The following is a 24638-nucleotide window of genomic DNA, read 5'->3' on the forward strand; positions in this document are numbered from 1 at the left end:
TTTATATAGGGCTGTGCTCAAATGTGAGGCCACAGGGCTGGTAAATGTCTAACACCAGAAAATGTAAATAGCAAAAGTGTGTCCATGTAGATCTGGATCATATGCTTTGCCTGTTTTCAGGAAAAATTAGGATATTTTAAGTTTTGATTTTAAACAAATTATGTAATTCATTTATAGGCCCACAAACATCGCTTTCCTGCTGAATGGAAACTCCTTTGAAATGTGTTAAAATTTGTCACAAAGAATCAAAGGTTGGTTTCATTGCTATAGGGTATTTGTTATTTGAAACAATACCCAAAAGAATTTTGATCCCTGGAAATTAGATATATATTAGTAAAATGTTATCAAAACTTATTGGTTTGGGGTCAAATTAAAGGCTATTACCATCATTTGGAGTGTCTTTGGTAAAGGGATTTTCTGGGAGATCAGTAGCTCCTACTACTTGTTTAAACATTAACCTGACTCTGTTAGATGAAGAATGCCTATTGCTGGTTACATGTAACAAATCCCCCATTATTTCCCTTTAATTTTGAGCATGGATATGAAGAAATTTAAAAGCCCCAATTATATCTTAACATCTCTTTGCATCTTGATTAAGACTTTGTCTTAGTCTTGGGTGCTTCACAAGTTAAAACAGTCACTTATTTAAAAGCTTGATGGCTAAACTAGGAAACTATTTTATTTACTTTGGAGTCAGAATTCAGATTAAAATATAATGTTTTTTACTGACAGTATGTGGTGAGAAGACCAGAGAAACACATTTTTTCCACAAAATGAATTGGTAGTTCTAGTTGTTGTTGTTGTACTGGGACAATGTATTGGACAGAAATAGATCAGCTGGAAAACAGCTTGGGGAAGCTCATACATTAATTTTGTATGTTTGTTCTAAAAAATGGTATGTGTAGGTTATTAAAGAGAAATATTATTTTGTCTCATTCTCTCCCTCATATATTTGGACTAATACATGGTTTACCATATTATAAAATGAGTGTCTGTTAATACCAGAAAAAAAATGTTTCTTAACCATTATTTGAATAATGGAGTCTTGGTAGCTGAACTGTTCATTTGAAAATTCATTGAGTTGCAGAGTAATCACAGAATCTCCAGTTTTATTACCCTTTATGTCACTGAAAAATGCTTGCTGTTGTGTTGTTCTCTTTTAATTTTCTTCATGTTCCAAACCAGAAATGTATCACTGTCTAAAAGGTATGTTGGTAGGCAATAGAGAAAGGTCAAATCTCTTGCAAACTGGTGAAATTAATAACTTAATTTTAAATAGAAAGCACATTGCATGACCAGAGATAATATATGGGTTGTAGTATGATTTATAAAATGAATAATGTTATAATTAAGGTTGCTTGGGACTGTAGCATTCATGAATAAGGCAAAATTCCCAATGACTTGGCTTTAGATGTGTGCTGGATTCTTGATTGGTCGAGTTAAGGATGTCTACTTGGATTTCCTCTGCTCTATCTAATATCTCCTTTATTTGTTCCCACTCTTAACAAAAATATGGTTACATATTTGTATGAGATTATATTTGGTTATTATAGTTGCCTGTGGCCAGCTCTCCAGAAGAAAGGCAGGCAGATCAGCAGGGTCCATCTGCAACATGCATGTTACTGGCTGAGCCTTCTGTACCCAGTCTGATCTCTCCCAGAATAAATGTTTGATTCTGAAGAAGTCTAGGCAGGCAGAAATCAAACGCTGGAGCTGAGTGCAATATTTTGAAAATCATTGTTAACTTCTATTACAAACTTTTTGTAAAGATGTACTTCCAGAGTAACCTTGGCTATTGCAAAGAAGAAAATAGAGTTTGCAGATTTAGAGGGGATTCTGCCCCTCTGCTACTCTCAGCTGAGACCTCACCTGGAGTGTTGCATCCAGCTCTGGGGTCCCCAGCACAGGAAGGACATGGACCTGTTGGAGCAAGTCCAGAGGAGGCCACCAAGGTGATAAGAGGGATGGGGCACCTGTCCTGCAAGGAAAGTCTGAGAGAATTTGGATTTTTCAGCCTGGAAAAGGCTTTGGAGTGACTTGCACCTGAAGAGAACCCACAAGAAAGATGGACAGAGTCTCTTTACAGGGCCATGTAGAGACAGGAGAAGGAGGAATGGCTTCAAATTGAGAGAGAATAGGTTGAGATGATAGGAAGAAATTCTTTACTGTGAGGGTGGTGAGGCACTGGCACAGGTTGCCCAGAGAAGCTGTGGATGCCCCATCCCTGGAATTGTTCAAGGCCAGGCTGGATGGAGCTCTGAGCAGCCTGGTCTAGTGGAAAGTGTCCCTGCCCATGGCAGGGGGGTTGGAACTACCTGGTCTTTAAGGACCCTTCCAGCAAACCATTCTATGATTCTATTAAGTGATATCTACTACTACTAAACTTTTCCTGAGGCCTTTTGTAGGATGCTCTGGTGCTTCAGATAATACATTGACTACTTTCAAAAGTCATTGTAATAATTTTAAGGAGTTTTGAAAATCATCTGTCATGAAGAGTGTAAAAAAACCACAGTCACATATATAATCTGAAGTAGAAAGATACATATTGAAATAATGTGAAGAAAAATGATAAGTATTCTCACTTTTGCCACAATCAGGTATCTTCACACCATCAGCAAACAAGGGCAAACTGTTCAGATTTGTACATGTGCTACTGCTTCCCTTGCTCTTTGTATGTGCTGATTGTAGTAGAGTCCTTTTTGAACCTGTGCTGTGTTTTGTGTTAACCTCTTTTGTGTTAGCAAAACCTGAATTTTGCTACCTGAAGGGACAGCTGTGGTTTTACAGTGGTTCTTGAGTTACTGAGAAAGGGCCACTCTCAGCCTGTGAAACAAAGGTCCCAAAACCAAAGGAGAAAGTTACAGTACTTATCCTTTTCAAGGTGGGGTAGAATTATTACCTTTACCAAAGTATATGATAGAAAAGCAAAATTAATTGTAAAACTCAGTTAAGATCAGTGCTGCAGATTAGTGAAACCAGTATTTCACTGCAGATGTTAACAAGACAGTCCAGGGCCCTGCACATGAATTGTCATGCCATTTGCCTGTACAGCAAGTGTTCTGGAAATCTTGCTTACAACTGCTGCAAGAGCATTGGTCCTTTTGCTGATTGAATCCAGCCTGATATTAAAAATCCAAAAGAAGGTGATATATAACCTCTGCCTTTCTGCCAAAGGTAATAAAAGATTAATTTAACGAAAAAGGAATTTGTAGCAATTGGTATATTTTTGCTGTTCATCAACAATACGCAATATATTAAAAAAAATCTGAAAATCCTATTCTTTATATGAATGAGAAGAAAAAACTCTTTAAGCATAAGTAAAATCCTCAGTGAGAAGAAACCATGTGTTACCCACCTTGCAAAATATACATCTTTGGTCCTTTATGTGCTTCATTCCATTAATCTTGCCTTTATGTAGCCTGTAAGGAGGCTGGGATACTTATATTCAAGAATCTAATTCAGGTTTCTATTCAACTGAGGTAAGTATCCAGCAGAAGGGGACAGCCCCATGAAAAGCTCACCCAGACTGCTATTGTGTGGTAAAAAGAAGGCCTACAGATGAGGAATGAAGTCCTGCATAGAAGTCTTGCACAAGTCACAGATGCTAAGTGCTTCCACAGAAATTTGAGCCCTTGTGCAAGGATGAGAACATCCTCTTCACACGTGTAAAGGCACAGAGTAGGTTGGCTTAAAAGATCATATTTAAAACAGGTGGATGTAAAAGCCATCTCAATAGAGATTTAATGTCAGGAAAGAAAAATGCTTCTATTTCTGGGAAACATTCTTATCAGCAAGCTTTGCTAAAGTATTTGGGATTCCTGGTAAAAACTCCCCAGAACAGCTTCTCCATAAAAACTCAAGGGTATTCAAAGGTATAGGCAGGCAGAACTGTGGTTGCCTCCAACTGTATGACTGGAGAGTGTGTTGTAAAGCAGCCTCCTGACAGATCTCTAGGCAAAAATTCACCAGCTCTTCAGCAGAGAACTTAACCTTCCTTGCACAGGTTAAGAATTGGGGAAAAGTCTATTGTTTTCTCAACTTTCAAGCATTCTTTCAAAATACTACAGCTAGGTAGGCTGTTATCTGGAAACCTCTGTTTTGGCTTCCCAAAAATGTATTTACTGATCTGTTGGGCATTATGCACTTTTCAGCTAACATTAAAATGGGCATCAGAAATCTATTTCCTATAATCTGTGGGAAAAATGATAGGATGGGAGCTTTGCTTTTACTGAGCTTATTCAACCTTTCAGAGTGCCTTAGACATGCACATTTTTTTCTGCATGGGTGTAATTATACCCTGTATTTTAGCTATGGGTGTCTATTTGCATCTCTGCAGAGAGAGCACCTAGGGATTTACAACACTCATGAAAGACCAATGCCCTCATCCAGGCTGGTGGCAGACAGAGTAAGGCACCAGGAATGCACATCTGGCAGAGTGGGAACAAGGCTCTGTTTCTATACTTTGCTGCCATGAGTTGGAGATGGTGAGAAATTTTTTTGAGGTGTATTAAAATATCTTTGATGACAGAAGCCAGTTCTTCAAGAAAAAAAACTTTGCTCACAGAAAAGCACTGGCCTAATTGAAGCTTCCCATGGGAACCTGCATTTCAGCTCCACCATGGAGATAATAGGGCAGCAACTTGATGCTGGCAGGCTAGCTAATGTGCTGGATCAAACAGAGTAAAACTGTCTCTTGACTGTTCAATATTCCAGGTGAGGGCCCTGACCTGCAGTAATCCATCTTCTGACCACCAGGCTACCCATGCAGTCAGGGCACACACTTCCTTCTTACTTCAGTGCCAGCAGTTGCCTTTGTTTTTTTACCTCTTCATCAGCATTGGCCTCTGATGCCTTTTGATGAAAGAAGAGAAGGGTATTATTTATCCAAAGTGAGAAAAATAACTCTTAACAGCAGAGAAAATGGAGATGGAAAAGACCTGAAAAGAAAATATTTAGATAACCAAGCAACACACAGTCAGCCTATACCCACTTTCCTGATTCATTTTCCTTGCTCTATCCATAAGCATCTATTTTTTTCCTTATGACTGCCCCAGAAAGGTCTGTCCTCCTATTCCCAATGATATTTTTTTTTTCATTTTCACATAGGACAATGCACAATCTCTTCTGCAGTTTACAAGCACATACTATAAACAGAAATATATTGTAGCAGAAAGTAACCTTGCTAACATATGCAAATAGCAGAGAGGAATGTGAGGATTAGATTAGAAAGGGTAAAAAAGGTTTAGTGATATGAAGAAGTAGCAAAAGCAGAAAAAGGGTGTTCCCACTGCTTTTTAAATCTGTCTTTAAATTATTTACTTGGCACCTTGACAGCTCACAATTTAAATTATTTCATTCATCTTAATATTTAATCACAGTTTTTAATTATACTAGTAACTTGAGGCTACTTCTTAACTCAGCAATAGCTTCATCTTCTATTAATAAATGGCACATAAACTTGGCTTTGACACTTACTTGCTGTGAATGTTTCGGCTTTGGTAGAACATGTAGTTCAGGACACTGTTATTGCATCTTAAATCTCAAATCTTCTTAAATTATCAGTACAGCATTTAACCCTGATGATAATAATTTAGCATAAAAATGTGCAGTCTTCACTGTAGTTCTTAATGCTACTGTTGCTAAAATTGCAGGAGATCAGAGAAAAATTACTTATGAAAAAATCTTACTCTGAAAAATATTCTTCCAGATGATTTTTCTTCTCAGCCTGGAGAAGAGACAGTCTGGTACCTGAGAGCTGTGGGTTGGAAGAATGTTACATCTCCAAGTGTGGCTGGCAGGGTTTGGGATGAAGGACTTGGGGCTTTTTTTGAGCAGTGTGCCAGATGAACTCCCTCGCTGGGGTTACAGCCCTCGTGTAGTGCTGGGCTGCATTGGTTTGGAGGCTGCTGAGGAACAGGAGCCATCCAGCCCACACCCACCAGGGAACACTAAAAGATCTGGGGCTTGCTTACTCTCCCCACAGCTCTCTGACATCTGTGTGGCTCTGTGATGACTGGGGAATGTGATTTATGGGTTCAAGAAAGTTGACCATCTTTCCTCTGAGACCAAACTCCTGTTTTTGCAGGCAGCATGTCAGATAAATATTTTTTCTATAAATTGGCCACCCTCTATTTTACAATGTTAAGTTTTCATTCTAATCCTCCTTATTGAGAGATTGCTCCAAAACTTGGCTCTTCTCTTGCTTTTTTGTGATTCCCAGCCAAAATTTATTCACAGAATAAATTCTGGTTTTGTTGCCAACATGGTTCCTTAGCTCAAAAAAGACTCTTTGATTGAGCTACGCACAGCAATCAGAGTCTTCTCAGCGTTCATTTTACGAGACTAAGTGAGCTGAGCTCTTTCACTTTCTTTGGACATGATTCATCTAGAAATCTTTACTGTTCCTCTTTGGATTAGTTTTTGTGGATTGCTGATGATTAGAACTAAGTGCACTTTTGCCTCTGACACTTCACTAGGGTTGGCACACAGCACTCTGATGGCATTTGCTCACCAAACCTCACCTCTGATGTACTGTTGATACTAACAAAAATAATCAGTATGAGCAAAATGGTGGATTTAACACAACCTCTAATAAATTTGGTTAAATCAGACTACAAGGGCTGAGATTATTATGTGGCATATTTTTATACAGTGGCAGCAAGAGGATCAGGAACCAAGACACAGTGGCCCACATGGGTAGTGCTATTTGTAGGTCATCTGAAAGGATCAGTGCCACAAACGTGTGATGTTTGGTGGCTTTCTGCTCAAAGAGCTGGCCACTTTGGGTTCTATTCATAATGTATTGTCTACCCATCCACTTATTTACTGCTTGTAAAAATTTCTTTCCTGTCACCTGTGGCCACAAAGATTATCTTAGACTCAGGCTGAAGCAAGGATTTAAGCCCAGTTGGACCCTGAATAGTCTAAGTCAGAAGTGTTACATTTCATGTGCGATGTGTTGCTTTGAATCAGAACAGATAACACAAAGAGGAAGAAAATAAGCATCAGCTTCCCTTTCTTCCAAGCTCCAGTGTTAAATATCCCTGCTAAATATTTGTTAGTTTACCTGTTAGCCATTAGAAAGATCCATCAGGGTTATAAGATCCAACCCAGACACTTGCAATAATTACCACTGCATTAAGAGCATTCTATGGTATCTGAAGAAGAAATAGGAAAAATAACATACATTTAGTGTCAGAAGAGCAAAAGAAAATGTGAGGGATAAAGGAGTTGGAATAGCAGGTAAGGACTACAGCTATTGCATCTGGGCTTCTTACGAAATTGATCAGACAGAGGGATTAAAGAAGTGTTTATTTCCCTTCAAAAAGAAAAGTTTCTAAAGAGTGAGGTGGGCAAAAGTTGCTACTCTTCTTTTTCCATTAACCTCAGGCCAGAGGCAGTGGATGTAATTTAATAACCTACAATTAAAGAAGAGCAGTCTAATTACCAGTTTGTGATAAAAAAAATGTCAAGAGAATCACACTCTTTGAAAGAATGAAATTCTGAGAGGATTAATTGCAAATGAAATACCCCAAAGAGAAATCTATTTAATATTGTAAAAAAAAAAACCAAAAAACCAACAACTGAATTTTGCTGTTTATGGGAACTTAATTTTGAGATCAGATTGCAGTAGAGAGATCAAAATTGAGAGAGAAATATGGAATGAGATTCTGACTCACATTTAGAAGCAGCTGTGTTAGTGTGCCAGTCTGGAGAACACGTTTGCATGAGAGTGCAAGTTTAGAGAGAAAAGAAGTGATGCTACAGAAGATTGGGCTGACAAACAAATCCTAGAAAAAAAAGGGTTGACAAAATAATTAAAAACCCCTTCAATTAATAACTTCACATGTGAATCAGATTTATAAGAAGTAATGTGAAAGTTTCAGCTTGTCAGAACAAATGGGAACAAAGCAATGCCTGGTCTTTGATCGAGCTACTATTTTGCAACAAACAAAGCTATCTATAGGAAAGCGTAGCTAAAAGGAAAACAAGTAAAAGTATTCTGCACAGCAAAGAAGCTTTTTCCATGGTGATTGCTCAGATTGAGCCCTATTTGAGATGACTGAAATGTGCCCTTGAACATGAGTGGTATTGTTGCTTACAAACTGGATATTGATACTCAGATCAATATGAAACTTTAAATCAATTCAGATACCAGGAAAAAACCCCAGGTTGTACAGTGACAAAGTCAGTTCAATAACAGCTGTATACAAAGTAAATGTAATTTCAAGGCCTTGAAAACAGAATTTTACTTATTATTGAGAAAGATAGAAGCTGGAAATCCATGTGGTGCTTCTTCTTCTAGGGAGAATGTGTAAGTTAGAAGGCTAGAGGAATCTGGAGATAGAATTAACTAAATTACTATATAGGCAGCAAAGGAAAAAATAGGAGGGAAACTTCCCATACACAAAAAAAAAAAAAAAAAAAAGAAATTAAACATTATGGTTGCAAAAGAACACTGAGAAAAATGTAGAATGAAAATCACATATGTTTAAAGATCTGCATGATAAAAGAAACTTTTTATCTATGATCATGATATCCTTTGTATGTTTTGGAGATTTTAGAAACAAATGTCAGTAACAAAGGAAAAAAACTGCCCAGTTCTCTTAGTGCGCATTTACCACACAAAGAGATAAACCCCAACCTGTCAAAGGAAATTCCTTATATTGTGTTCTCAAGCCACTATTTTCTAGATCCCCTTGATAAAAATGGATATAACAGTACTTTTCCCCATCAAAGAATTCCTGAAACTGAGAGCACTTCACAATGTTTAGCATATATAAGCTATTGTAATGAGGCCAGTGCAGACATCTTACTACCTAAACTTGGTAGTCTGTACTAGAGGGAAAATTTATGTTAAAGAATAAATTAATAACTCAATTTCAATAACTGGCATTCTAAATTAATATGTGACAGTGTTTTGGCTTGATTCATACACTGATTTTAAATATGAAGGATAAGTGGTTTCTGTCATAGTTCTGCTTTATCCAAACCCAAGATGCATATACTTTTTTCAGGCACAGTTTGTAGTAGTGTTTGCCTTTTGTGCTTTCCTGCAGTGAGTATTTTCTAAGACCTGTGCTCTGCTGAACACCCATGGTAACTCCTTAAGTGGGCAGGCTACTCCTGTGCCATGGTATGCGCGAGTGCTTCCCATTTCTTGGAGCTCAGAAGGTGCAGCCTGGCTGTCACTGCTGTGCTGGGGCAAGACCCAGGTGTGCAGCAATCCTTTGTCCCTGAATCCTGCAGACCCAGCTGCCATGGCAAGGGAAGGCCAAGCCCAGGTGGGAGATGAGGCACATCAGGCTGCAGCCGGGCGTTGGTCTGCAGGATCAGTGCAGCAGGATCCGTGCAGCAGGATCCGTGCAGCAGGATCAGTGCAGCAGGACCCTGGGGCGTGCCGAGGCACGCAGGGGAGTGACTGACACACAGAATGTGAGAACCGACTGCTCCGCGTTTCCAGGCTTCCTTTGAAGTCGATGGGAATTTGCCTGAGTAAGGTACACATGGAAATGGAATGGAAGTGTTCGGTTTTGGCCTGTTAGGACATGGGTGTCAATAGAAAATGCTTCATTGCTGAAATCATAAGCAGCTTGCTAAATATTTGGAGCTTAAGAATACTCCACCCAACGGCTTGCTGGTTAGAACGTTCACAGGGAGATAGAAGATGTGAGCGCAGATCTCCTCGCCTGTCTCCTCGGTGAATGTTTCAGCCACTGACTTGCACTAAGTGGTGACTTTGTTGTCTCCCTTTTTCCTCCATTCATTTCCATTTTTTACTCTGTCCTTGTTAAGTACTTGAAAAAAGCCCACCAAAACAGCACCTGGAATCTGAAGTGTGGAAGTTTCCTCCCTTGAGAGGTTTAAATCCCAGAGCCTGATGGGCTTTAGTGCAATTCCTTTCCTTGATGTTGCTCAGTGCCTTGCTGCTAGCAGTTCCTGGAAGATCACTGTGAGTTCCTCTCGTGGGTGACTGACTTTCCCCACACATGGAACACAGGAACTCAGGAACTTTAGTCTGCATCTGCTGCGTTTAACTAAAACTAAACGCATCAGTGCAGAGCATGGTGAATCTTAAATTACTGTGTTGATTCAGCCCAAAGCCCAGAAGAACTGAAGTGGAATCACAAGAGTTAATGACCATAAGAAAGAGATAATGATGGCTGATTTTATTTTAGTGATGTAAATAAAATGTACTGCATCAATGCACAGTAACTGATGAGATGTGAGTCTGGACTGGAAGGAAGACAGGGTCAGTTACCCTTGTCCTCCCTTATTGAAGGCAACTAGACCATGTAATTCCTTTCACAAGCTGGTGACCCTCCAGCCTGACATTATACATTCTGTATAAGTAATAATCAGAGCTTATATCTAGGGTGTAAGTGCAATTATATGTAGATAAATATGTAGATAAAACAGATGTCTTGTATGTGCAAGTGGTATATTGAGCATGCATTGCAGTTAATTAATCAGTAATTGTTACATACAACTTCAATGTTACCTTGAGTGAAACATGGCTAGCTGGGATGCTTGAAGTATAAGTTGTGGTTTTCCATATATAGCTTCCTGTTAAATATTCTACACAGCAGCCACTATGGTTAGGTTCTTCCCTAAGTGGTCATTTTGAATGGCAAGTGGTTCAGCACTTATTGACGGGTTGCTTTCTTGTTTAAAAATAGAAGAATGTGTGGATCCTTGTACACAGCAGGTAGCCAAGTAATAACGAAAGTGATTGATGATAAAAAGCTTGCTTCCTACACTCCTGTCATCAACAACCTATTGGGATCAAGAGAACACTAGGATAGAAATTAATCTTCCCTGAGTTATTCTAAACAGTCAACTGATAGGAGATTTCTTTGATCTCATTCAATTGAAATTGATTAATTCTGTTAATTACTCTGTTTGAACTGAGTTAGCAGGAATTTTCTGCGTGTTGCAGCATCCTTGATGGTTTGCCTCCTTGCATGCCAAACAAGAAAACTTGGTAAAGAATGTGAAAGCACATGATGTCAATCTAGTGTTTGCTGACTTAGACTGATAATGACTATCAGTGATAAATATCTGTAGAAATGATCAGATGTAATTTGTTTCTGTACTTTGACTTTTTACTGAGACTGTCATTGTTTAAAATACATAAACAGTCCTTGGGGCAGGAACTCATGAATTCTTCTGCCAAGGAAATGCATAATCACTGAGGTAGGAATATTTTCTCTTTTTCTCCCTCTGTCCATTTCATACCTCATGAATCTTTAATTCTATAGGAAGAACTGGGATTCCATTAGAGTTCTTTAACACCTGCTGGACTATGAGATTGTCATAAACCTAGGGTGTTCCCCCAAGTTTTATGCCATCTCCTTATTCATGATGCCAGCTGGGAAGGTTCAGATTAACATTAATAGTGCATGACTAACCTCTTACCTGGAATCCATTTTTTTCTGGTTACCAAACTGAATCTTATGAGCTAGAGGAGCTATTTGGAGTGCTTGGGAATTACAAATAGACTGACATACACTGAAGGATTTGCCACATACCAAGGACACAGCTGCTTCAGGTTTGTGAGCTATCCTGAAATGTCTTTGCTCTATCTTGCTTTCAGTCAAAAAGAAAATTAATTTATTGTGCTAAAGTGTCATTATTTAAAAATTTATCAGTGAGTATTTCTGGAAAGAGGTATGAGAAATTAAACAATAAAACATGTTGTAGGTACATCTTAGTCCAGCTAAGCTTCAAACTGATTTGTCTTTCCCATGTAGCTAGTAGGGGCTTGAGCCAAAATAATTTCCAAAATACTTACCACAGCTCTTTGGTGCTGGGATGCAGTTCTCCTGCATCCTGCCTGATACAGGTTAGTGTCTGAGCTATAAAGATGCCTTTGGAGTGCCCTTCTGTGACACTGCAGCTCAGCTGGAAGTCAGCAGCTAATTGACTCTGAAGAAATCCTTTATGCAGGAGGAAGGCAAAACATTCTGACAAGCTCAGTACTTGCTCTGGGGGTAAACAGGTAATTTACCTGTTTTCAGTGGAATTCTTTATGCTAATGGCAAGGGGGGTGAAATTGCTAAGCACGCATGTGAGTATATTGCTATTTATAAAACTCAGGTGTAAAACCTCTTGTGCACAAAGATGTAAGTGAGAGCAACAAATATAGCTCAGTAATATTTCCTAGAGATCAGATAAAATCCCAGTGCAGTGCCCTGGAGTCCAGTAAAGTGCTAGGATCAGTAATCTCTGAGTGTAACTTGCTTGAACTGAGCCTGAGCCTACTTGAACACTGGAGTGATAGGCTCTTTCCAGGAAGGTTAAAGATGTGGATTTAAATGCCTTTATACAGAAGAAATGCCTTTATGCAGAAGAAATAATTAGAGTCCTTTTTGCTTATCCTGAGAAAGTCTTGCAGTCATTGCACTATTATGTAAAATCTGGAGGCTTTTATTTATGTTTTCAAAGAAAGCAGTAATCATATCTACTGTTTACATGAAGTTTGTTCTGCTAGCCTTCCAAACAAGCCAAGTGAAGGGCTATTTTCTGGATCAATTGGGCATAAGAATTGGGCATAATGCTGAGCAGCACGGTGGGAAGCATGTTTATGTCCAGGAACAGAAAGCTTGTTCAAGAACACCAGTGGTGAAAATGCAGCCACACAGAAATTAAAATTGATTGCTTTCTTTGGGGATCACTATTTTTCTTCTAGACACCTCTGTCCACATCAGTTGTTACATCTTTCACCTGCAAAATGATATAAAACCTCCCAAAGTAGCTGACAAAAAGGTAACTCCAGAATTGGAGGCAACATTTACATGCCATGGAAGTACCATAATTAAGGAAGTTTGCCATGCTGAGGGGTCAGGGTTCCCAGCTGGAGTGTACTGCTGGGAAGATCACACCTGCCCTGCCTTCAGAAACTGGAAATACTTTTTTGTTATGCTGCACAATCGTTTGCATGCAGCAGCTGCCTCTGAATTCCCACACAGCTCCTTGTGTGGGGTTCTGCTGTGATGTACAACAGATATATCCAAGATATCTGACATCCATCACATCTGGGCTGCATGTATTTATGTGGATTTGCTAGCAGGATGAAGGACCTGTGACCCTGTAAATTAGAAATAAGGGATAGGGCTTTTTCCCCCATAAATCTACTTTACTAGTTATAATATTGTAATCAGAGCTGACTTTTCAAAATATTCTAGGCAATTTTTATGAGTTAGTAAAATCACCAGATCTTCTCTCTAAAATAAAGAAATTGCCAATAAGTCCCCAAGAATCTGGTGCAAATATTCAGCCTGAGGCTTTTTTACTTGCTGCTTTTGTTGTATGACTTTCATTGAGATACTCTTACTGGATAAAGCCTTAGGTAAATTTTTCGAGTCATAATCCCCCTTAATATCTGAAGTTGTTATGAGAAAGAACATGAAAAGCTAAGAAAGCAATAATTTCAGAAATTGGTTTCTTTATGGATTTTCTATTAACTTTTTCCTGGCAATCATGCTCATTAATTTGGTATACTCCACTTTTTAACACACAACACACAGAAAATCACAGAAAGTTTACATAAATTGTTATAGGGGGTCACTTATGCTATATTTGTTGCCAATATAAATAATTTAGAAAAATAATTCTTTTTATTGAAGAGCAGCACCTTTTACACTAACATAATATTTTTCTATAATTTTACTCACCCTTTTTTGTGATGGGGCAATTAATCTTTTTGAGAAAATGATCACAAAAATATTAATCTGCTGAGAATTTTAGAAATAGAACAGCTTTTATACCCGGGCTTCTAAAATGTAATGGAAATTTCATAATATTAATTTTAGCCATTTTATGTGAAGGGATCATACAAAATAACTTTCTCACCAGTCACAGCCCTAAGTGCATCTGTTTCTATTTGGTGCCTGGGGTATTACATCTGGGGTATATTTATATTTGCTGTGCAAAGAGGAAAATATGGGCCAATCTTGCCCTGTATTTTCTACCTATATTTTCCTTGGAGACAGAGTGCAGCTTTTAATGTTCCTTCTACCAAGAGAAAATAAAACATAAAACTATACAAGCCCATGGCTGACTTTCCTTGCATGCTTAACATCAGTGGCAGGACACAACTGAAAGACCTTTCTTTCAGCAACAGTATATAGATTAAAAGCCACTTCAAAGCTGCAGAGATGAGTATGAGTAGCCTGTTCTCCTGCCAACACAGTCCATAGCTGCCAGTCAAGATTAAACCACCAAGCCCAGAATTTCAAGATCACACTTTAAAGAAAATAGAAGGAAGTGCCTTCAAGGATGGAAGTGCTGAGCAATGCTAATGCATGATGCATCTGAATGGCAGGAATTTATGTTTCTTGGTGCCCAAATACCTTATGAAATCTGGGCTCTGCTCATCCAGCTTTCTGCCTGCATGGTGTTAGTGGCATGTTTGTCAAAGCAGAAAGAACAAGAACTTGAACAATCTACTGAATTAAAAAAAACCACAAAAAACTACTAAATGTTATCTTTCTTTAGAAAAATCTGTAACATCCTTTCCAGACAAATCTCTATGAAGCTGAACATAGAGTTTGCCAGAAAATAGTCTCTTGTGCATATTTGAAAATAATTCATAGATTTCATTACATTTTTATGGCTAAAGCCAGGTAGAGTAGAGTCTGGTGTTTTTAAAACATAGATGATACTTAATGTTCTCCTTTTTCATCACCTCATTTGTATTCTTTATTTCTGCTAGCAAGTTCTTTCATTAGTCCCGCATGATACTTGTTTAGTAGTGCCAGGGCTATTTTCTCTTGTTTTCTCTTTGTCTGTTTTGTCTTGTTTTATTTTGTTTCTTCCAAGTCGGATTTGTGGATTACTCAAAAAGAAAAGCACTAATGCTATTTTAGGTGATTTCCAGTGTCCTCTGTGTCTGCATTTTATTTTATTTTCAGATTGCTGTGTCATAGGTCTGTGTCACTAATTCCAGATTTCCCTAAAATGTGGATATAGTACATTACAAAAAGTCCTCAGCTCCTCAAGACATGGTTTAAAAGTAAGCTTAATGCCTTAAGGAAAACTCCCTTTAGAGTCAGCGTAAACTGGCAATTCTCATCAGGCCTGAAGTGTGCAGTCATATGTATGTTTTTGGGTTTTTTTTTCCCAAATATTCCCTGCTCTTTTCCAGTCTGCAAAGACAATAAGGAGATTAGGTTTCCATCTCATCTGATCCAGTAGCACCATAAGAATCAGTTGCAAGGTTGGTACTATTGGGTGTGGACAGACAGATACGAAATCTTGATATTCCCATTGTCAGCCTCCTGTTTTGAAGAGACCACAATGGCAAAAATGGAAAACAAATTACAAACCAGCAATTTTCTAGAACATTTTGGTGATTACAGAAAAGCATTTTGTAATCATCCCAAAGCACTACTAGCTGTCCATCAAGGACATCAGTAATTCAAAGTAGTCGTAAGTTTTTTCTGTGCATAAATAATCCATAATAATGGTGACATACGGCAATTCACATTTATCATTGATGAGAATGGCACTGAAAGTTAGTTATAATCATTGCTTCTGAAGCTCTCCAAGCATAATAGATTTGTGGAAACAAATATGAAAAAAACAGTGGCAGAACATGTGATAAATAAATCCCATTAGGTCTGATAGTATGACACAGGCAGGGAGGAAACCCACTGGGAGATTTGCAAGTCAGTAAAGAAAAATACACATTCACAATATTAATTACAACAGTCAGTGCTTTACAGGTTCTAAAACAACTTCCCTCTTGCTGCAAGTGGATAAATAGATAAGGCTTACTAGCAATGGAAAGAATTAGAACATAATTAAGACTGACAACTGAGCTGTATAAAAATAGATGAGCACATGTAAATATTTTTTTTAGTAATTGATGAGGTGAGAAACAATGGCTTTTCTGCTGAATAAATAATTTGTCACACTGTAGGACAAGATGCTCCTGGTAGGTATAATAACTTGCTAGAGAGGTAGAACTCATTAATATTGCGCTGTGCGCAATATCGTGTGTCGACACGCTGGAGGGAAGGGATGCCATCCAGAGGGTCCTTGACATGCTTGGGAGGTGTCACTCAACATGAGCTGGCAATGTGCACTCACAGCCCAGAAAGCAAACCAAATCCTGGGCTGCATCCAAAGGAGCATGGCCAGCAGGTCAAAGGAGATGATTCTCCCCCTCTACTCTGCTCTGGTGGGTTCTCACCCGCAGTGCTGCATCCAGATCTGGGGACCCCAACATAAGGAAGGACAGGGAACTGTTGGAGCAAGTCCAGAGAGGTAATGAAGTTGATAACAGGACTGGAGAACCTGCACTAAAAAGGCAGGCTGAAAAAATTGGGGCAGTTCAGCTCAGAGAAGAGAAGGCTGCATGAAGAACTCATAGCAGCCTTCCAGTATCTGAAGGGGCCCTACAGGGAAGCAGGAGAAGGTCTCTTTGTCAGGAACTGCTGTGATAGGACAAGAGGGAATGGGTATAACAGAAAGAGGGGAATTTTACTTTAGATATTAGAACGAAAGCCTTTACTGTGGAGGTGGTGAGGTACTGGAACAGGTGGCCCAGAGAGGTTATGGATGCCCAGGCCCTGGAGCTGTGTAAGGCCAGGTTGGACACAGCTTTGAGCAATCTGGTCTACTAGAAGGTGTCCCTGCAGGTGGGTTGGGACCAGATGGTCTTTAGGGTCGCTGCCAACCCTAAACATTCTATGATTCTGTGGTTCTGCAGGACATATTCTAGTTGCCCTATGTATGCTTAAGTAATTTCAAAATGTGAATTAGATGAGATCACAAATTTTACAATGGGTCTATTTTAGGGTTTTACCAATTTCAGAGGAAGAGGAAGGCTGAGTACCACTCATCTGCAAGTGTTTCCTGCCTACTGCCTTCTCCCCAGTGCTGGGAGGGTGTGTTTTCAGCACAGTCACTCGGAGCAGCCTGGCATCCTTGCTGCCTATGAGCAACATGGTCTGCCTTCCCCTTTGCTCCAAATAGAAGTAGGCTGTGTGCCATTAGTCCCTCATTTAGTTTAAATTCCCATAGCAGGATACAACTAATGGTTTATGGTGAAATACAGTGGCATGGCATGGCCTTAATGTCATAATTATCCATAAAGAACTGACAGAGATCTTTTAATGTCTCCAAAGAAGTCAAGAGACAAGTAATTTGTGAGTCCTGCTGTATAAGTAAAATGAACCTTAAAATTAACTTGCTATGTAAGTCTGGAAGTGTTTCTGCAAAGCTTTCTGGTAATAAAATTTAGCCGTAGCAGAGGCTTATCCTTGACTTTAACTGGGTGTATAGTTTGGCCAAATTCTGAAGAGAGGCAGAGGTTTCCTGTTATTTTGTGATGAGGAAGAGGGGCTGCTGTGTTTAGGAGGTCCTAAAGCCTATAGCAATACGCTGTTTGATAAGAGGCACAGGTTCCTGTGGTAAATTAAACAGGTCCCCATGTGAATAAGCTGCTGTTGAAGTCAGGGTGGCAAATGCCCTCACTGGAACCCTTGTCATAGCAATCCCTTGGGAATGTAGAAATTCTCAGCAGCTAAATAAGATTGAAGAAGGCTGGAACCTGTGGTGCCTCCCATTACACAGCAGGTTAAAGGAGAAGAGCATTTATTGCTCACAGAGGTGGGGGCTAGCAGAAGCCTCTTGTTCTGGGCACAAAACAAGTGTTCTTCATAACCTCCCAGGGAGGGGATGGCTCCTGAATTAGGAAGAGGAAAATAAAGTGTTAATGCCAGGTAAGAGTACTTTTTACTTGAGATTTTAAATTGGTCCTCATAGGGTAATACTTCTCTGGAATAACTATCTCGCTGCAAGTGACCTCCTGTCCTATCAAAGCTTTCAATCATCTGCAGCTGTTATTTCCATGAATATGGGATTGCTGTGTTTATCATGCAGCTTTGACTTCTTCTGCATGCTGCATGCCTGTCTCTCTTGGCTGAGCTTACTTTTAACATTTCAAAGAGTTGAGCAGCTTCCAGCACCCACCGTCTGTGAGTATTGTGGCCATCCCAAACTCATGCCAATACATTTTTAGACAGCATTTGACAGTCCTGTACTTTGTGAGTTTTTCTCATGCTAGCATGAAATACACAAGCCTGCTTATACTTAATCTTAGAAAAAGGTTTTTACAGTTTGTTCAGATAAATCTCCTTGGCTCAGCAGCAAATCCATTTGCTTGCAAGGCTGGAGCTCTGTGTTTTAGCCCCTTTTATTGCTTAATTTTGTCTATATTGGTTAGTGGGAAGTTTTGTCAGCATTGTATTTAAGTGTGTTTGTTTAGCAAAGCTCAGGCCTGATGCGTCAAGCTGGTCGAATGTCAGTTCCAAATTTGAGGGCAAAATGGTCACACACAATATTCAAACAATGTGTGGTGTATCTTGCAAGAAAGAAAAATACTGATGGGCCTGACTCCATAGAGTAAAGGCTAGTGCCGTAAAAGGCCTCCAGAAAATAAGAGCTGCTGTACACAATAGTTTTTATTGTAGACACAAAAAGGATTACTGGTTTTCTTGCCAAATTTGAAGATCAATGCTGTATGTGGAGTGTTTCTATCCCTGCTAGAAATGAGAATGCACAGCTCAAGTCCACTCAGAGTAAGTGGTAAGATGAGGATCCAGCTGAGGATTGCATCTGGGATCACAATAGGTGGAAAATAGCAGCCAACTGATAGTAGACATTGGAGATGTTTACTAAGTATTTAATGGAAATAACTGCTTTCCCAGAGATAGCTCTTCAGGTCTTAAGGTTAAGGCACCAATGCAGTAATTCCTGGAGCAGATCTCAAAATGGTTTCTTCCCATTGGGTGGAATCCCTAAATTTAAGGCCTGCTCCAAACCCTCCTGAAGCTATTGGAAGGCTTCCCATGGATTTCAATTTGTAGGCAATAAATATGAGCCTTTTTAAGCTTTTAATAATAATTCCTTCACTCAAAGAAAAACAAAATCTCATTCCAAATATTTAGATTGCTAAAGAAAGGCATGTAGTATTTTCCACAGTATTTTATGGAGACACAGGTCAGCATGGAGGAAAATGTTCACGCCTGTTTTTCCATAGGACGTTCAAAGAAATCCTGCAAAATTCTTTTCCATGAGATAGGAACAGCCAGTGTTTACAAAGGCTAATGATTAAGGAATCTGCTGGAAAGAAAGGAGAAAATATGATGATTTTTTGGGGAGAGTATTTTATATTAAAAATATTCAGGTATGAGAATCTTACATCTTTGAGAATTCCTTGAATGACGGAGTATCAGTAGTCAGAAGCGGGCATTTCTCTTGTGTTTGAGTATTGAGTATTGTGTTGATGAAGCCAACCCTGTGACTGAAGATCACCTTGCAAGGGGTGGTTGGATTGGGCCCAGAGGCTTTCATTACTTGACAAGTGCTCTGCTGGTTCCCAGGGATGGGCAGCAATAAGCTACAGCTCACCCTGAAATAGCAGGGGCAGCTTCCTGCCCTGTGCTGCATCTTGTGCAGACTTGTGGACACACAGGGTGAGAGTGGTGTGATTGATGTTGCTGAAATTGGAGTCCTGAGGAACTCAATATTACACTCATTTGTATTATGTCACATTGATACGGAGAAGCGTTAAAATAAGTGACTTCTAAAGTGTTTGCTGATGGTGCTGCTGATTTAAGCGGGATTATAGCCCATTAAACGCCCGATGTATGACTGTCTTTGGCCATTTTACAGATACAGCCTCTGGCTTTAAATGCTTGAGACTTATACCCATTTGTTACGGTGAGTAATTTTTTAGACTTTTTAGAGAGTGGCTGTGGGAGCAGTTTTTGGTTTCTCTTGGTAAATCCTCTTTTAGGATTTGTCTTCATGCTTTTCACCTCAGCGTGAACAACTGACCCATGGATAGTGTCACAGGTGACAGATGACTGGGAAATAGGGGAGTTAGCCCACGGCAAAGATAGCAAGGATAATTTCAGGCTTTTTAGTGGCAGAAAGCACAGTTGAAGCAGCATTTCTGATGTATCTATCAGACAGAAATGGAAGAAGGCGGTGCGCAGGCGGCGCGTGCGATAGGAGAGCAGCTACCATCCCTGACTCCCAGATCCCACCTAGTTAACTCCTTGCAGCAACACACCAGGGCTGCCGAGCACCGGGTTAAAATCAGGCCGAGCCGGGAAGGACAGAACAGCCTGGCCCTATAGCCCCGCGCCGTTCTCCGGCGAGGGCCGAGGTGTCCCCTCTTGTCCCCTGTCTCCTGCTAATTCGGTGACATTTCGGACAGTTCAAAAGTTCACGGAGAGGCTCTGGCGAGGCGGCAGGGTGTGGGGCCGGAGCGGGGACCGCCGGCAGGTCCAGCCTCGCCGGCGGGGTTGGCCGGTGCCTTCTCCTCCTCCCTCTCTCCCTCCTCTCTCCCCGCTTGTTTCCAGGCGAGACCTTGCTCTCCGCAGGTACCGCTCTGCCTCCCCCCGGCTCCCCTTCCATCCTCCCCCGGCACCCCTGCAGCATCTGCGGCCGCCCCGCCGGGCAGCCTGCGCGGAGGGTGCGCACCCCCGGCGGGCCGGGAGCGGCGCGGAGCGGCTGCCCCCCCGCCGGCGGGGGGCGCGGAAGGGGGCGCGGAAGGGCGGGGGGGGCGAGCAGCGGTGCGGCTGCTCGCCGCCCCACAAAAGGCACCGCCGGGCTCGGGCTGCTCCGCACGCCCGGAGCGCGCAAGGGCACTCACACACGCACGGGCACTCACTCGCACACACACGGGCTCTCTCTCTCACACACACACACACACACACGGGCTCACACACACACACACACGCACGGGCTCTCACTCGCACACGGGCACTCACTCGCACGCACTCGCACACACGGGAGCGCCGCGATGTGCGATGCGCGATGCGCGACGTGAGGCACCTCGCACGCCGCGGGGCCGGGGAGAGCCGGCGGGATCCGCGCTGCCAGCCCGCCCGCCCCTGCCGCTCCCTCTCCTCCAGACCCATCCATCAGCCTCTTCCTCTCCGTCTGCTCCTGCCTTTCTTTCCTTTTCCATTTTTTATTTAATTTTTTTTTTTTTAAATTTGCTCTAACTGTATCTATCCAAGCATAGAAAAAATGCCTGCCCGTGGAGCGAGGAGAGGGCACCGGGTCGGTAAATAAGAAGTGAGTACGAGCACAATGGCGTGCCTCCCCGCTCCCAGCCCTGCGGATGCTGCATGCGCCCCTGCTTCCCCCGCACCGGACCCCGGGATGCTCGCCGCGGCGGCCCGGGGCTCCTTTGTACCCTGCCTGGCTCCTTTCCCCTCCCTTCCCGGCCCCGCTCGCCGCGCCCCGGCTCCGCCGCCGGCCGCCTCGCCCCCGCGCCGCTCCCCGCGGCGGAGCATCCCAGCCGGCGGCGGCTTCCCGGGGGCTACCGGGGCTGCACCTCGCGGGGGCGGCGGGCGTCCCCCGGCTCATTGCACCGCCGCGGGAGGGGGCGGCGGGGCCGGCGGCGGAGCGGCGGTGCCCGGTGCCCGCTCCTTTGTTCGCCGCCGGCGGCCGCGGCGGGTCGGCGCCGCTCCGGGCGGGCTCGGCGGCCCCGGCCGCGCTGGGAGCGCTCCCCGGCACCGGCCCTGGGGGATCGGAAGGGCTCGGGGGCTGCCACGGGAGAGAAGGAGGCAGCGGGAAAGGGGCTCCCCCCGCCAAGGTGCGGGACGGGGGGGCTGTGCCCGACCCGCCGCTGTCCGTGGGGCGGGGGCCGGAGCTGTGGGAGGCGTGACCGCGTTGCGCGTGGAGTGCCCGGCGCCCACCCCGCGGGCTGTAAGAGCAGCCCCGGGTCTCGCTGGGCCCGGGCTGGGGCTGCCACTCTCCCCCCCGAGCCCTTCTCCCGGAGCAGCGGCGTGTGCCGGAGCCCGGCGGGTTCCCAGGCGGTGACTCTGCCAAGTACCGCCGCCTTCCCTGCAGGGATGCATCCCATCTCTGCTGTCCTGTGGGAGACTTTCCTCTAGATTTAGACCTGAGCTTTTCCTACCAGCGGTTGGAAGAGCTGTCTTGGCCATTTAAAATGTACTGGTTATTCAAAACAATTTAAATATAGCTTGTGTGGTCACTGCCATGACCATCTTCCCACAGGAGACCTTTATCTGCGCTTGATGTGGAGGATTTTTTTTAGTGCCCATGTAGTTACTGGTAGTCACATGAGTTATCCAAGTACTTGATTAACACACCCAGCCACTCTTTTCCTAGCCCGGTGGAGTTTTTGTAGCTGTAAATAGAAATACCTGCTCTAACAAATGCATGACTCTTCCAGTAAGCACACATGTGTTGTACCACTGTTTTCTGAAAGGTGTAATCAATAAACAATTAGCCTGTTAAGATCAGTATGATGAGCAATGTCTTATTTTTACGGTTGTGTCTGGGGAGTTTAGAAATGATCACACAACTGCTCTCCGAGAGCATTTGTCGGAGAATGGGACAAAATAGGTGAAAGAGATGAGGTTTTGTATTTTCCAGATATTTCTGTAATGCTGAGGTAGAACACAGCTGGAAAGCTGCTTAGCAGTGCTTGAGAGAACAGTGGACATGAAGAATCTCTGCAGCAAAATACTACCTTAGAATAATTTAATGGAATGCAAGGATGTAGGGGAAATCTGCTTTTGGAAATGATTCAATATCGTGGGGACAGACACGATAGAAAACGTTGCAAATGTGCTTATGCATGGACACTACCACTCAGAGCAACAGATATGTTGTAAGGTGTCATGGGATTAAGAGAAAGATTAAGCAGTTTAGGAATTCCCTTTAGAAGCAAGAGAATTCATGTAATCTCTTGGCAAGAAGTTTAGCTAGCAAAATCTGAGTGGCACTGTAAACATTAACTTTCTTTTTCTATTTTTGCCAGTGGCGGCACCTGACTTGCTGGATCCCAAATCGGCCACTCAGAACTCCAAACCAAGATTATCATTTTCCACCAAGCCTACCGTGCTTGCTTCAAGGGAGGAAAGTGATTCGGCCATTAATGTTATGAAATGGAAGACAGTCTCAACAATTTTTCTGGTGGTAGTCGTGTATTTAATAATTGGAGCAACAGTATTTAAAGCCCTGGAGCAGCCTCATGAGACCTCCCAGAGAACCACCATTGTGATTCAGAAGCAGACGTTTGTATCTCAGCATTCCTGTGTGAATGCAACAGAGCTTGATGAACTGATCCAGGTAATCCATACCAAACCCCTCATCACCTTGCCTTAGAGGAACCAATGATACATGGCAGCACTGCAGTGATAAGGGGCACAACCTCTATAAGCAGAGCTCTGTGTTGGCCAAGCGAGCGATGTAACAAGTGTTAAGAACAGAAGCTGAGCATTTGCATTTTCATGCAAAGCGTCATTGTTGAAAAGCTATTGCTATTTTTAGGTCCAGTATGCCTGGTAGAGGGCCTTTTCACTGAAGCCTCCCATTATGCTAATTAAATGATTATTCATCAGCAATATATATAATTAATAGTTCACAAAGGAATTGGTATATTGATTGTGCTTTACAAGTTCTGTCAATATTTGAAGTGCCTAATTCTGAGGAAGAAGCTACACCATCCATTGCCTTAAAGGACTCCTAATTTACTGTGATTTTATCAAGCTAGCATTCCTTCCAGCTGTATGTTTCTTTATATTGATTTTGTTTTAAGTACAGGAAAGCACCGTGGACTTCCGACTTTGATCTTAAATCTCAATTTTCTCTGCTTCTTAAAGGCACATCCACAAATTATGTACATTGGTGTGTTCCTACTAACATGACTTTACCTTTGCAGGTCACCTGCCTCAGTACCATGGGAGATATTTATTTGCAGTAGCACAGAACTAGGTCCGGAGCCTTATAGATCCCCTTCCAACTTAAATCCCATGTCCTTATGAATATCTGGTGGCACTGGAGGGAATAACAGGGACTGCCAAGTCACATCAGTTCTGGACATGGGACAATGAAATGGGAGACTCGAGTGAACAGTCAAGAGTTGGCAAGGATTGACTGCTTTCTGAACAGTGGCCATGTGGCTATCTGGGTCTACAGAGCCCAAGATGGGACAGGGAGAGCAGGAGAGGGTGTTGGGCACCCAGACTATGGCGAGCAGGAACTCTGGAACATGCCAGATGCATGGGCAGAAAAAATTTCAGGAAGTGTTTTTTGTCAGCAAATATGGCTGGGAGTTTAGAAGCTGATTTTACCTCTCTAGATCAATCTGCCTTGAGCATCAGCATGGATGTGTTTTCTTTTTTCAGTAAATATAGAGTTCTGATGTGCTGAGTTATTTTTATGGTACACTACTTCTGAATTTTAAAGGTAAGCTGGGAAAATGTCTTGTATTTTGTGATTTCTCCCCTGCCTTGTTGCTGAAACATATTCCAAAACTGCTACCCTTAAAATGCCTGTCAGCTCTTCTCTCCATGAGTCCAGGCACGCATGCCTGAGGAGATGCTGCCAATAGTGATTTAGATGCTGTGTAATAACTGTGTTCCAGTGGTTTGACCAGCAGAATGTGAGATAATCCTTCAGAGAAATATACAAGCACATTCTGATGAAAAATAACTCTTGTAGCTACTATAAATATCCTCCTATGAAATTTTTAGGTCAGATACTGTACTTGTGAGATAAAAAAAGAAATTTTGAAGCAATATTATCTTACATCATCTGTGAGATGGACCTTAAGGCAAAAACTGTTGAAGTTTGCT

General features: G+C 42.0%; 1 protein-coding gene across 7 annotated transcripts in view; it reads left to right on the forward strand.

The window, feature by feature from the left end:
* KCNK2 (potassium two pore domain channel subfamily K member 2) overlaps positions 1-24638 on the forward strand; it is a 129759-nt gene that overhangs the window by 30475 nt on the left and 74646 nt on the right. For 5 of the 7 annotated variants that reach the window (XR_014954022.1, XM_085576071.1, XM_085576070.1 and 2 more), the window contains exon 4: positions 22820-23130. Coding sequence is in view for 6 of the 7 variants with exons in the window: in XM_085576071.1 (XP_085432197.1) it covers positions 22820-23130 (311 nt within the window). In the remaining variant the exon portion in view is untranslated. Of the gene's footprint in view, positions 1-20245; positions 20403-20550; positions 21103-22819; positions 23131-24638 lie in introns of those variants that run through there. The other 2 variants (XM_085576073.1, XM_021547593.3) reach the window with 2 other exon arrangements.

Source organism: Lonchura striata, chromosome 3 (assembly GCF_050655825.1).
Source record: "Lonchura striata isolate lonStrDom1 chromosome 3, ASM5065582v1, whole genome shotgun sequence".
Taxonomy (NCBI): Eukaryota; Metazoa; Chordata; class Aves; order Passeriformes; family Estrildidae; genus Lonchura; species Lonchura striata.